Source organism: Rattus rattus, chromosome 16, assembly GCF_011064425.1.
Source record: "Rattus rattus isolate New Zealand chromosome 16, Rrattus_CSIRO_v1, whole genome shotgun sequence".
In the NCBI taxonomy this organism is placed as follows: Eukaryota; Metazoa; Chordata; class Mammalia; order Rodentia; family Muridae; genus Rattus; species Rattus rattus.
The window spans coordinates 39,791,861-39,806,740 of NC_046169.1; the positions used below are offsets into that span (position 1 = coordinate 39,791,861).

At 48.5% G+C, this 14,880-nt stretch overlaps 1 protein-coding gene across 1 annotated transcript in view; it reads right to left on the reverse strand.

The window, feature by feature from the left end:
- The window catches only part of Acacb (acetyl-CoA carboxylase beta), an 87,248-nt gene extending 77,674 nt beyond the window's left edge, over positions 1 to 9,574 (reverse strand). The window contains 1 exon segment of the mRNA XM_032886835.1: positions 8,927 to 9,574. Coding sequence (XP_032742726.1) covers positions 8,927 to 9,570 — 644 coding nt within the window. The 5' untranslated portion in view covers positions 9,571 to 9,574.
- Between the last annotated feature and the right edge of the window lie 5,306 nt (positions 9,575 to 14,880).

Below are 14,880 nucleotides of genomic sequence, written 5' to 3' on the forward strand. Positions count from 1 at the left end.
GCAGGTTACAATACAATAAATATGGTTCAATTTCATAAATTAAACATCTGTGGGGTTGGGGATTTAGCTCAGTGGTAGAGTGCTTGTCTAGCAAGCGCAAGGCCCTGGGTTCAGTCCTCAGCTGGGGGGGGGGGGGCGGATATGCACTGAAAACAAGGCTTGACAGGTATCAGCTGTAGATCCAGGTGGAATTATATCTTTACTCCTCTTCCTGGTTATCTATAATTTCCTGAGTTTGTTCATTTGATTTTTAGAGGGGTTTTACATGTGTGGGTTTTCCTATCTAGCCCAAGCTGGCCTGGAACTCAATCCTCCTGCCTCAGCAGCGCTAGGATTATAAATGTGTGCTGCACTCCAGGATAAAGGGCTGAATTCTCCACAAAGACTACAGCATCCCTTTGGTGAGTGTTTTAAAGTGCAGTAAAATGAAGAGGAAAAGGAAAAGAAACAGTGGGGTCTGTGAGGCTAGAAGCTCTGCCCAACAGTATGCTCAGAGAGTGACCTTAAATACAAAGCCTGCTCAGGGTGCCTGGGTTTTCCCAGGGCTTCAAGCCTCAAAGAGTGTTATTTTCTCAAGGCCAAAGGGACAAAGACGACGGAAGAGTGGTCCCAGGGATCAATCGAGGCACCTGTGTGCTGGGCCGCGTTCTCCAAACACTGTCACTGAGTGGCCACCTAGGCCGCAAGTTTGAGAGGTGGGCTCCTTCCTATAGTGGCTAAGCTAAGCTCACATCTCTTCGGAAGGAAGAAGAGGAAAGGCGGGGTGCCAGTGGGCAGACAATAGACCTGGACGGGGAGGGGTGCATAAATTTGCAAAAGCAGTTATTAAAATCGCGGGCTTACTTACTTTCCTGTGAGCTCAGGGAAACAGACCTTGCATTTGGCAGGGCTCATGTTGTCCCAGCCCACCGGCCAATCCCAGCCGGGCGGGGGATGCGCAGTTTGTACCCCCTAATCACGGGAAACGAGCAAGCTCGGCTCCCAAGGCGCAGCAGGGTCGCCAGCTCGCCACCAGAGGTGGAGGCGTCCTCGGGGAGGGGCTCTGGCCGCAGCCTGTGACAGCTGTGGGTCTCGGGACAGCGAGCCTCGCCGGCCATCCCGAACTGTTCCCTACTTTTGGAAACCCAAGCCAAGGCCCGCCTAGCCACGCCCTGCCCGAACCAAAGCCTCGCCCAGGCCACACCTCCGGACTGGCTCCCAGCCACGCCTCCCACCGGGCACCCAGACTCCACCCATGCAGATAATCTGGCCACGCCCTCCACGTTCCCCGGGCCAAACCTTCCATCCCGACTCCCAGCTACACCAGGCCACGCCCCCAGGGACTTGTCCAGCCCAGGCCCCGCCTCCTCAGGGGCGTCCCTGCGCCATACTTATGCCCCTGACCTTGAATTTGGGGCTCAAGGATGTTTCTCTTCCTCCCCCAGCATCCCCCGCACCCCGAGAGAGGTGGCGGTTGCAGGTACCACAGCCTTCTGCACTGCAGTCCATGTGTTGGACACGCGTGGTAGGGATCCAATAGAAATACTGAAAACTTTTCAGAAGAGGGCGGTCGCTCCGGTGCCTCTTAAGGCCTTCCTTCCAACGAGCACTTAAAAGACTTTTTAAGTTACATGTGTTTATTTATTTACGGGCGGGGAGTGGGTCTTTCTCAGGTGTGGAGATCAAGAAACGATTTGTGGGAATCGCCTTCCACTACACGGGTCCTAGGGATTGACCTCTGGTTATCAGGATTTGGGGTGAGCGCTTTTACCCTCGGAGCCATCTCATCGCCCACCAGGACCCCTATTAATGCGGAAAAGCCCGGGAGCCCTCTGTCTCATCCTCGCCGCTCCTTAGCAGCACAGACGAGGAAAGCGTGGGGCAGAGATGGACGTTATTCTTAGGGACAGGACTAAAGTGGGATCTGAAGAACTTCCAAACTTCTGCACCGAGCCATTGGGGGAGGGGCTGGGAGCGTGGCTTAGTGGTAGCGCCCCTGTGCCCTGAACTCTACGTCCAGGGTCTCCCTCTAGGGGGCATTAAGCACCACCGTGCCTCCACGACTGGGACCCTTGCCCGGGTTACAAAAGTCCAAGGTTAGATGTGTTAAACATTTGAAGGAAAATAAAATGGGTGAGCAAAATTCTCAATTTGGGTTTTCTAGAAGATTCCTCCGTGGTTTTAACTTGACCTCCTCAAAAAAGGAGGAGGAAAAGGAGGGAGGGAGGGGAAGGAAGAAAGGAAGGAAGGAAGAAAAGAAAAGAAAAGGAAAGGAAAGGAAAGAAAAAAAAGAAAGAAGCCCACATTGGGTTTGATATGTCTTTCTTTTTGTTTTTTTTTGTTTTTTTTTTTTTTTTTCTGTAGCTGGGGACCGAACCCAGGGCCTTGCGCTTGCTAGGCAAGTGCTCTACCACTGAGCCAAATCCCCAACCCTGATATGTCTTTCTTTCTGGAAGTTTCAAACCAGTACCCAAAAGTATCCATCCTCCCGTTGACCCAATTTAAAGTAACCACATGGAACGGGGAAATGAAGATACCCAAAACAGCCCTCCCTGCCCAGCTCAGGATCCTGCAGAAGAGCCCGGCTCTGCAGCTTCCTGGCAGCCAGAGAGGTTTTTAATCTCCAGGCTCCCAACACTCCCTCAACCTGCTGTGGATAGTGTAACTTCCCTGCTAACAGTGTGAAAGGCTCCTGCGACTTTCACCCGCACCCGCGGTTCTAGGGACAGTAGTTCACAGCAGCAAGCAGGAAGCTTGCTGAATTCAGGATCTGCCTGAATTCTTTTTGACAGGAGAAGTCGAGTCACAGTACACAGAGAGATTCGATCTCGGCATTGTTAAGGTATATCAACAGCCCTGCCCTGACTCTCGGTTTAGCTTAGCTGGTAGAGACGCTTTACAACTGCAATCTTCTTCCTCAGCCCCAGAACTCTAGCCTAAAGTGAATAGGCAAGCAGATGTAGCACCTCCCAGTGGTCCCTGGACTGCCCTCCTCCATGCCACCAAGGTCATCAGAAACACACAGGTCTGAGATGTCACTGGGGTCAAATTGTTTTTGTTTTTGTTTTTTTTTTTTTCCTGCAACTGCCCAGGCAAAGCCTTGGCTTTGGTCTATCCTCTTGCCTCAGCCCTCCTAATAGGCTGGAGGGTACCACCATACCCTGGCGGATTTTCCTCTATCCATATTTTATATTAAGGAATAAAAGATGGGAAGGAAGGAGTACTACACACCCTGGTGTCCCGATCTGCCTCATGCAAACACCAATGGCTGTGACCCACCTCCAACCCCCTTACCTTTTTCTTTTTTTCCTGAGACAAAAATCTCCTGAAGCTGAGGCTAGTCTTGAACTCCTGACCTTCCTGCCTTGGCCTTCCTAAAGTGTTGGGATTACAGGCAGGAGTCACCCTCCCCAAACAGCTCAAATGGGGCTGTGGCCCTGCCTCATTTTTTTTTTTTTTTTTTTTTTTTCCTTTTTTTTTTGAGCTGGGGACCCAACCCAGGGCCTTGCACTCACTAGGCAAGTGCTCTACCACTGAGCTAAATCCCCAACCCGGCCCTGCCTCATTTTTTAAGCCTTTCTCTTGCCCTATGAGCAGCTAAATTTAACTTTTGGATATTACAGAGGGAATACAAGGTTGACAAGGTCAACAAGGCCCCGATGGTGAGTGGCCAGCTGTGGGCTGGGAAGCTGTGTGTTGACAAGCCTGGCCTGCCCTTGCCTTCCAATGTGACCTGGATCGAATCTCTTCTCTACACCTTCTGACCTATAAAACCAATGTGTAATGCGCTCTCACCAAAAGAAAGCTAAGCGGTAATGCTCTAGCTCAGTTGGTAGCATTTGCCCAGCACACAGGAAGTCCAGGCAGCCCAGACGCAATCCCCAGCACTGTATAAACTGCTTATGGAGAGGTGTGCCAGTGATCCCGGCTCTTGGGGGCCAGCGCACGGTCCTCTGTGGTCTTTAGAATGCCAGAGCAGGCCTGCAGGTGAGGGGGCTCACACCAGTGAAGAAAGCTCTATTTCATAGCCTTGTACTCAGCACTGCAGGGTTGCGATCCTGAACCCATCCTGGCCCACTCTGTCCACCCCACAGCATGCAGTCAACGCCATGGTGTGTCCCTGTTAGGAGAATGAGGGCGGAGTAGCTTTGAGCCTGGACATCGTACACCAGACCCACTGTGCATGAAGCACAGGGGTGGGTCCTCCTGTATCTGGGGGTTTGTGAGCCGAATTTCAGAGACTGTTTTGCCATACCCTGTGATGTGTTCGTTGACTATGAGTTATGTGAGGATTTCAACCCTCAAGGACCAACCAAGTCCAGGGAAGGGCCAAAGAGAATCAATAGACACCAACCTATCCATCTATCTATCTGTCTGTCTGTCTGTCTATCTATCATCTATCTATCTATTCCTCTACCCATTTATCCATCCTTCCATCTGCCCATCCATCTATCTAGTCACCCACCCATCTGTTCATCTATCAACCTACATCTGTCCATCCATCTTCCATCCATCTGTCCATCTAACCGCCCATTCATTCCTCTATTCATCTATCCATCCACCCACCCATCCATCCACCCACCCATCTATCCATACATCTATCCATCTGTCCATCATCCACCCTTCTACCCACCATCCATCCATCCATCCATCCATCTGATTTCCCCATTTGTCCAAGTATTTACCATGCCCCTAGACTGCAGATTTTGTCTACAGAGGGTACACATTGCTTGTTTCATCCACGCATTTGTCAAATACTCAAAGCCTGACTACCTTTACCCAGTGCAGGGCTAGGTGGTGAGGAAAGACAGATCCTGCACCCAGGGACTTGCTTCCCACTGCAGGAGAGAGGCGTCACAGGAGCAGCCAGAGAAAGACATGAAAGGCAGAACCGAGTGCTGTGACAGCAGCAGAGTGGGCAGCTGGATTGTTTAAAGGTGGCTCAGGGACAGGAGGCCTGGGATGGCTGGACCTGTTACAAAGTGAAAAGGAGGCCAGTCCTTCCTCTGCATCGCCAGGAATGCTGAGATGTTGACAGACAGCAGAGCCAAAGCACACGTCTGCCGTTGAAAGTGCAAGTCCCAAGCCAGGCATGGTGGTGGCTGCCTACCTTTCACCCAAGCACATGGCAGGCAGAGGCAGGCAGACTCCTGAGTGTGAGGCCATCTTGGTCTGCAGAGCGAGTCCTGGGATAGCCAGGGCTACACAGAGAAACCCTGTCTCAAAAAAAAAAAAGAAAAGAAAAAAAAAGAAAGAGGGCTGGAGAGATGGCTCAGCGGTGAAGAGCACTGACTGCTCTGCTCTTCCAGAGGTCCTGAGTCCAATTTCCAGCAACTACATGGTGGCTCACAACTATCTGTAATGGGATCTGACAACCTTTTCTGGTGTCTGAAGAGAGAGAGAGAGAGGAGGAGAAGGAGAAAGAGGAAGAGAACACAACTCTCACTGCAGGACAGGACAGCCAGCCGTGGTGGGAACAAAGAAACCTTTAGTGTGGAAGGAGCAAAGAGCCAGAAAGAGGAGGGCTCTGGGGGGGCGTGAGGACGGGCAGGAAGGGAAGGAGCTTCCGCCTGCCACTGCTGGCCTAGCAGGAAGAAGCCCATGAGGCTGGAGGCCACTGAAGCCGAGCTGGAGCCAGAGGGCTTGATCAGAAACCACGAAGGACAGGACAGTCATTTGCCACAGTTCTGTCCTAAGGTCAGGGTTCTGGACAGACAGCTAGGCCTTCTCCCAGGCCTTCACTCTGTCTTTGAAATGGGCAAAGGCCCGAGTATTCAGCTAAACCTCGAGTCTGGATTTCTTTCTACAGAAGCTGGGTACCTCGAGATTTTAGGGGACTAGCTAGCAGCTGCTGCGGTGTGACCATATCCCACCCACCCCACGCCTGTGTGAAGTTCTCCTGCTGGAGATTTAGGCCCCAAATTCACATGCCGAGTTCATATCTGGAGATGGGGTCTTGGGGAATTAGGGTCAGATGGGGTCATGAGAATCCGACCCCCAACCCACAATGGCATTAATGGCTTTATAAGAAGAGGAAGGGCGGTCTGAGTTTGTCACTCTGACTTGTCTTCCCATGTGACACCTCCATCATATTAGGATTCTGTGTGAGTCCCTCGCCAGATAGGTGACGGGGTCTGCTCTGCTCTTGGACTGCCCAGAACCAGGTGAACCTCCTCTATTCTTTTTTTTCGGAGCTGGGGACTGAACCCAGGGCCTTGCGCTTGCTAGGCAAGCGCTCTACCACTGAGCCAAATCCCCAACCCCAACCTCCTCTATTCTTTCAGATTGCTTAGCCTCAGGTATTTTGTTATAGTAAAAAGGAAAAAAAAAAAAAACCAGACTGAGACAGCAACTGGACAGGAAAACTGACAAGAAAGGGGGCCCCCTGGATTCTGCTGACGCAGACTGGTTCACACTCCTGTCCCCTTTGGACAAGTGTCACGTCCTCCCTGCTCCAGCTTGCAGCAGGTGGCTGGCTAGCTGAATGCTTTGCCCACACGGGTGTTATATAAAATTTCTACAGGTGGCTGATTTGGCCTGATCTCCAAGTTCCCACAGGCCAAACCCAAATGGAATCTCTCAGGCTAAGCACCACATAATAATCATATCAGAGACGGGACAATCTTCGAGAAATTCACAGTAACCAGCCAGCTGGGACAGCTTGCTAAAGATGTACGCTCTGGTTTTGTTGTTGTTGTTTTGATACAGGACCACACTGTGTAGCCCAGGCTGTCCTAGAACTCACTCCATAGCCCAGGCTAGCCTCAAAACACACAGAGATCTATCTGCCTGTCTCTGCCTCAGAAACTACAAAGGGCAGCAGAGCCACAGACACGGCCATCTCTGCCACAGTTCTGTCATAAGGGATTAAACGGGTGCCAACATGCTCAGCTAGAGGACATGAGAGACGGGGAACCAAGCTTGTGTAAGAGCAAACAACTGCAAAGCCCTCCCCACCGCTGATGTTTTAAACAAAGCCTAACTCTGCAGCCCTGTGTGAGCGTTGGGTATACAGGTATTCGAAACCACACCTGTCTTTTTCTTTAGTTCTTGTCCCCCCTCGTCCCTCTGTCCCTGTCTCCCTCCCTCCCCCGCTGCAACAGGAATTGACTATGTGGCAGAGACTCGTAGAACTCACTATGTAGCCTAGGATGGCTTTGAACTCCTAAACTTTCAGCATCCAAATGCTGGGATCAGACATCCACCACCACACCCAGCTCCCTCATTTAACTGGCTATTTAGTAAGTGCATTTTTTTCTTGCTAAAAACCTTGAAATTATTAATTCGTTGAATCTGAATCCTCACAACCTCTGAGAATCTAAGATTCAGGAAACAACAAGAGTGTTACGGTTCTGTCAAGCCTGCTGATTTGGTAAATTAATTCACACAATTAGATTCACAAATTAATTCACACTCCTTGGCCACTAGGTTTAGACTCACACTGATGTGATATGATAGGCACTAGCTACTTGGGGTTGTTTACACTTTATATAACTAGAATTCTCAGTCGGCCAGGTGTGACGGCCCAGGCCTGAAATCCCAGCACTCAGGCAGCAGAGGTCAGAAGATCAGAAAATCGGGGCTGGAGAGATGACTCAGCACTGACCTGACTATTCTTCCAGAGGTCCTGAGTTCAATTCCCAGCAACTACATGGTGGCTCACAACCATCTGTAATGGGATCCTATGCCCTCTTCTGCTGTGTCTGAGGACAGCGATAGTGTACTCACATACATAAAATAAATAAATCTTTAAAAAAAAATCAGAAAATCAAAGACATCCAGGAAAAGAAAGGAAGGAAGGAAGACAGACAGACAGACAGATAGACAGACTGGAAAGCAGTTCCATGGGAAATTGCATACCCCAGAGTTTCTTCAAAGCCAGATACGGCCATAGCATCTATAACTCAGCTCTGAGGAGGCAGAGAAAACAGGATCCCAGGTTGCCGACCAGCCAGTGTAGAGCAGTAGGCTCTGTGAGAGACCCTGCCTCAAAATAAGGTGAAGGACAATTAAATGCCTTAGCAAAGCACAGCATCCTGAGTTCCGCCCTCAGAACTGACCAGAGTTGTCCTCTGACCTCCACAGCTGCACTGGTGAATGGCAGGCTTCTGTGTGTGCAGGTGCACGCGTGCAAACATGCATGTACACACACACACATACACACACACACACATGAACACACACACATGCACACACAGTCACACTCTATGGGTGTGACTCTACGGGTTTTTGTTTTAACACTATAGCTGATATTACATAGGTGACACAAGTTGAGATTCTGCTGTTTAGGTACCAGAGGGGATCAGTTTACTGTCAAATAAGGGAAGGAAGGAATTGCTGCCTCATTAGGAGGCAGGGTGAGCAGTCTCTCCCTCCAGACTCCAGTGATCACCTGGGACTTTTTAACTGGTAACTTGTCACCCACAAGATCATCGTCCCCAGCTTGACAGAGAGCTCTAGAAAGCCACTTTCCTGGCATGGGGCCCTGTGCACTCAGCAGGTGCACACAGCAGGTGCAAGCAGTAGGTACAAGCAGCAGGTGCACTCAGCAGGTGCAAGCAGCAGGTGCAAGTAGCAGGTGTACTCAGCAGGTGCACACAGCAGGTGCACTCAGCAGGTGCACACAGCAGGTGCAAGCAGCAGGTGCACTCAGCAGGTGCACACAGCAGGTGCACACAGCAGGTGCACACAGCAGGTGCACTCAGCAGGTGCAAGCAGCAGGTGCAAGCAGCAGGTGCACTATCAGTAATTCTGAAAGGAGGGAACAGGAAGCAAGGAAGTCAGGCTTTGCCTTCTGCAGTCCAACATGGCTGCTCCTTTCACATGGCTTCTAACTCACATGTGTTAGAAAAATTGGAGGGAGGAGCCAAGGGAGGAAGCAAATCCCACTGCATATCAGAGATACAAACCTTACTCTAACTCTCAGTATGAAGAAAAGGTCCATTACCTCATAGTAGGTGTGTGAGACTCAGGATCAGCTGTGTTCAATGCAGCCTCCTGGGACAGGGTGCCCAGGCTAGCCCTGCTGCCCTTCCGAGAGGAGGTCTGGAAGGAGCTAGCACTAGGGTCCTCATCAGAGGAGTTGTCATCGAGGGAGCCCAGGATAAAGCTGGTCATCAGCTGCCTCTTGATGTGTGCCTGCTTCTTGTCCTCCCTAGTGGGGGATCCCGTTCTCTGGGTCTGAGGCCTGCCCGGGAAAGGCAACCCGTTGGCTTCTGGAACCTCTGAGCCAGGGGCTGCTACCCCGTTGGTTTGGAGTTCTGGGGAGGAACAGGTGTCATTGGAAGATAGTGGGTTCCTCGGAGGCTTCTGGTGTGAGCTTGGCACAGAGTCCCTCTGCTGACTGGCATCTCCAGGACCTCTGTGGGAGGCCAGCTCCTCCTGGTCAGGAGTTGTCAACGGACAGCTGCAGTTGCCATGCTCCTCTGACTGGTCCGAGGCTGAAAAGGACTCCTCCTTACTCGAAAGGAGGCTTGCGTCCACCTTACTGTTGGTGAGCGGCTTCGAGTCTGTCATCTTCCCCCAGATTTTTAACCAGGAAATGGTCAGGCAGGAGAAAACCAGGCAAGTCAGAAAGAGAAGCAAGACCATTCAGACAACCTGTCAAGGGAAGAGAGAGTTTATAGCTATGATCAACGGACTTTTCTCCTAACACAACACGTGGGGCAAGGGTATTGGGGTCCCTGTACTGGATACAATAAGCAGAAATGGGCTTCTCCTCTGACTTCAGCGCTTCTGTCCTGGACCACAGGGCACGTTGCTAAACTAGATGTGGGTATACGCTGTGGTGTGAATGCCTGCTCCCGGAGTTCATTTGTGGTCCTCAATGAAACGGTGCCAGGAAGCAAGCAGGAAAAACATGGCAGAGGGGAAGGGTCTGCTGTCACAAGAGGGCCGCTTGCTCTTTTGCCGATCTGCCTCCGCCACAGGATGAGTCACGAGAAGATTCTTACAGAACGCAAAGTTTTCAACCTCGGCCATCCCAGACTCAAATCAGGAATGAGGAATCAGGAATATATCAGGCTGGAGAAATGGCTGAGCAGCTAAGCGCACTGACTGCTCTTGCAGAAGACCTGGCTCCGATCCCCAGTGCCTGCGAGGCAGCTCACAATCATCGCTAATTTGAGTTTCAGGTGAGCCCATGCCCTCCTCTGACCTCAGAAGGCACTGCGCATACATGTGGTACACATATATATGTGCAGGCAAGACACACATACTAATAAAATAAAAAATAAACCGATCAGGGGAGAGACACCAGGTCTCAACCTGACACAAAGAACTACGGGCAGCTAAGGATGCTGGGAACAAGAGAAATAATCTTCCTGGGGGAAGAGTGCACCAACTGGTTATCCAATCCCAAATGGTCAGCCCTGAAAACACATACAAGTAACATTAGATAGACTGAGTGGTTGTACTTATGTATTTAGGGATATGTATACATACATATACACATATATTATACTTGTAATATATGTGTATATATGCATATATACCCCTACATATACATATGTACATATATCTGCATGAATGTGTATACACACACACACACACACATATATATATATATATATATATCTCCATGTATGTAAAAAAACAGTACAAAAAAGGTCATGAATTGGAAAGAGAGCAAGAAGGGGCTTAAGGGAGGTTTCGGAGGGAGGAAATAATTATAATATAATTATATCATAGTCTCAAGAAATAAAAGGATAGAAAACAAAAGCAAATCTTTCTTTAAAGCAAAATTAAAATAAATAAATCTCTTTAAAAGACATATCTATCCTTTTCTGTAATCTATTTGTGTTTATTTTATGTACATCAGATATCTTGCTTGCATATATGTTTGTATGAGAACAGCAGTTACAGACAGTTGTGAGCCACCATGTGGTTGCTGGGATTTGAACTCAGGATCCCTGGAAGAGCAGCCAGTGCTCTTAACCTCTGAGCCATCTCTCCAGCCCCCAACATAGCTGTTCTTTTTAAAATATATAATCTCAGATATTTTAGGCTTACACACCAATGCATGCTCAGTGTAAGTCACACGTAAGAAAGAACTAAAGAAGGTACTGCCAAGGACTTTGTTCTAGAAGCATGATTTAGTATGTCAAAAACATGGGAACAATTCAAGTATTCTTTAAGGCCCAGCAACACTCAGGAGGCAGAAGCAGGGGGATCTGGTGAGTTCCAGGCCAGCCATGGGGATACATACTGAGACTGTGTTTCAAGAAGAAAAGAAAAGAAAAGCCAAGTATCTTTTAACTCATAAATAGATACAATGTGACTCACCCACCAAATAGAACATTACTCATCTATTAAAAGGAATGTAGCGTGATCCACACTACAAGGTGGATGAATCAGAAAACCTTATGCCCATCATGAAAAACCAGAGATTATAATTGTTTCTTCGAGCTGTCCACACTGGGCCAGTCCATGCAGACAGAAAGATTAGTCGTTACTGAGGGACAGTAGGGTGGGGTCACAGCTAAAACGTGTGTCATCTGAGTTTGGGTGGATGAAAAGGTCCTGATGTTGACTGTGCCAACATCTGGTCTGAACACACTAACTGCATCGGCTTGTTCTATCTTTTAAGGATTTATTGATTTTATGTGGATGAGTAGTTTGCCTGTGTGTATGCCTGGTACCCTCAGAAGTCAAAACAGAGCATCAGATCTCCTAGAGTTAGGAATAGTTGTGAGCCACGTGGATGCTAGGAACTGAACCTGGATCCTCTGCAAGAGCAGTCAGTACTCTTAACCACTGAGCATCTCTCCAGCACCTGCTAATCTGTTCATTACATGAGTGGATTATATTCTATGTAAATGACTTGCATGGTATGTTAATGAGGTGTGTGTTGTGTAAATGACTTGTGTGTTATGTAAATGACTTGTGTGCTATGTAAATAATTTGCATGGTATGTAAATTACTTGCATATTATGTAAATCACTTGCATGGTAAGTTAAGGAGTTATATGTTATGTAAATGACTTGTATACTATGTAAATTACTTGTGTGCTATGAAAATGACTTGTATACTATGTAAATGACTCATATGCTATATAAATGACTTACATGCTGTGTAAATGACTTATATGCTATGTAAATGACTTGTATGCTATGCAAATGACTTGTATGCTCTGTAAATGACTTGTGTGCTATACTAATGGCTTGTAAGTCATTTAAATGGCTTGTATGCTATGTAAATGATTTATATACTATGTAACTGACTCATATGCCATGCAAATGGCTTGTGTGCTGTGTAAACACTTACTTGTATGCTGTGTAAATTATTTGCCAATGTAAATGACTTTAGCTACAAAGTTGGCTTCTCTGCAGTTCTAACATTCGGAAGAAACTGGTTCTGCTTACACACTGATTTTCCTACCATTGTCCTATTGTTCTCTGAACAATGGAGCCCCTCTGCTCTCTGAATTGCATTTACATCGAACAGGGACTATAAATCACCCAGAGATTAGAGCATGCAAGGGCTGTGTGTAGGCATGAGGCGAGCACACATTGTATTCAGGGATTTTGGTATTCTGGACTCAGAACCACCCAGCAAGATAAGCATTTCTTCTGTGGCTGGTTTCTGTCTCCTCCTTCCGGGTGTCTGCTGTTCTCACGGCCTGGAAGAGGACGGACTGCACCCTGACCCAGGCCCAGAACACCTGAGCCAGGTGGTCATGACTAGAATGGACACTGAACAAAGCCTCGGGCTCCGGAGTACCGCCCACACTGATGCCGAGCGAGTGTGTGTGGGAAGAGTGGACTCGGACGTTCCGTCCGTACTTCCTCTCACAGCTCTGCCCTCTGATGAGCAGATAATCACTGTCTGAAGGAAATGTCCTAAAAACTATTGGATTTACGGGCAGGGAAATGACTCGGCGAGTAAATATGCTTCAATCCCTAGAATCCAAACGAAAAGCTGGATGTGGTGGTCCATGTCAGTAACCCCAGCACTGCTACAGTGAGATGCGAGGAAAGACAGGAGGACATTCGGAAACGTGTGGGTGCAACGACCGAGCGGAAGAAATGAGAGAGACACTGCCTCAAAAGGCCACAGGTGGATCGAAAGAGCCAACACCCCAGAGACCAGCTCTTTCAGGTTCAGACTCCATCTTAGAGAACCTGACCAAAGGTTACCTGGCGCCAGTTTCCAGGTTACCCCCAAACAAATCTGAACCTCCGGGTTACAAGTCTGCCCCTGACGCTTCACTTCCTAACAACCACCACCAATCAGGAGGAGAGCAGAAGTTAATGGTTTCGCTCCCAGAACCAGCCAATTATGTTCGAGGCCATAATGCCCCACCCCAATCAAATGTGTGCCAGGATAGATGCTCCCTCCTTGCCTCTATGAATGCTTGCCTGGAACTGGGCGAGGCCCCCTCCCATTCTCCTGTGTCAGAGCCTGGGGCGGGACCCAAGCTCAAACTTGAATAAAGAGACCCCAGTGCCACTGCTTCAAAATCAGCTCCTTGAAGGGGATGGGTTTTTAGCTCAGTGGTAGAGCGCTTGCCTAGCAAGTGCAAAGCCCTGGGTTCGGTCCTCAGCTCTGGAAAAAAAAAAAATCAGCTCCTTGCCAGTCTTTTGGGGTTCATGAATGCTTCCTGGCACAAGACACCCAGGAAAGTTGTCCTCTGACTTCCATATACACACCATGCACACATGTGAGCACACACACCTACCGCAAACGATTAAATCTTTTTAAAAAGCATGACCTAAATGTTTCAGCATCTTTGTTTTTTTGTGTTTTTGTTGTTGTTGTTGTTGTTGTTTTTTGTTTTTTCTTTTTCCGGAGCTGAGGACCGAACCCAGGGCCTTGCGCTTGCTAGGCAAGCGCTCTACCACTGAGCTAAATCCCCAACCCCATGTTTCAGCATCTTTGAACCAAATCTTCCTGCTAAGGCTTCAGCTGAGCGGCAGGCAGGGTCCTTGCTTGGCACGAGTGAGGCCTTGGGCTATGGCAAGCATTTGCAAAGAAGAAGTAAGTGAACCAATGCCATCCTGAACCAATGTCAGAAAAGCTACAAAGTCACGATGCACGGCAGGCAGATCCCTGTGGGGTCTAAATGTTTTCTTCCTTTGTGATTTCAACAAAATGTTCTCTAGGGAAGCAGGAAGAGTTCTCAAGTTTTCCTGAAAATGTTGGAGCCAAGTGTGGATCTCATAACCACTTGGCAGTTATATCCCTGAACTGTTGGCAAGGGTCTAGTTCTGGGTACGGCATAGATTCGTGTTTTATTTTCTTCCTCAAGTTTGTTTTTAAAGAAAAGCAAATCGAGGGTGACTCAATGCCAAGTGACGTTAATGGCACAAAAGAGAAATCACACAGTCATTTCATATCTCTCTCTCTCTCTCTCTCTCTCTCTCTCTCACACACACACACACACACACACACACACACACACACACACACAACACACACACACAAACACACACACACACATACACACATACACATTATAAAATCCCATACCTTTTCATGACTAAAAAAAAAAAAAATACGGGGTTGGTGTTGGTGATTTAGCTCAGTGGTAGAGCGCTTGCCTAGCGAGCGCAAGGCCCTGGGTTCGGTCCCCAGCTCCGAAAAGAAAGAAAAAAAGAAAAAGAAAAAAAAATACATTTAGGGAACCAGACACAGATGGGAACCTCAAAACCAATGGTGTGTCTCCTAAGCCAGAGACAAGACTGGAAGGACCCCCTGTCCAAGAGTTCTACCCAGAGCAAACGCCTACATGAAGAGGACAAAGGAAGGACAGGCCATCTGCAGAAGGGTTGGTCCCAAGATCTGGAGGAGACAGAGAGATGGAGAGAGAGATGGAGAACTACTACAGGCAAGAAGTTTTATTTGTAGGATCAAAATATCACCATCCCAGACTCAACCAGGTTCCTACACACAAGCAACTAG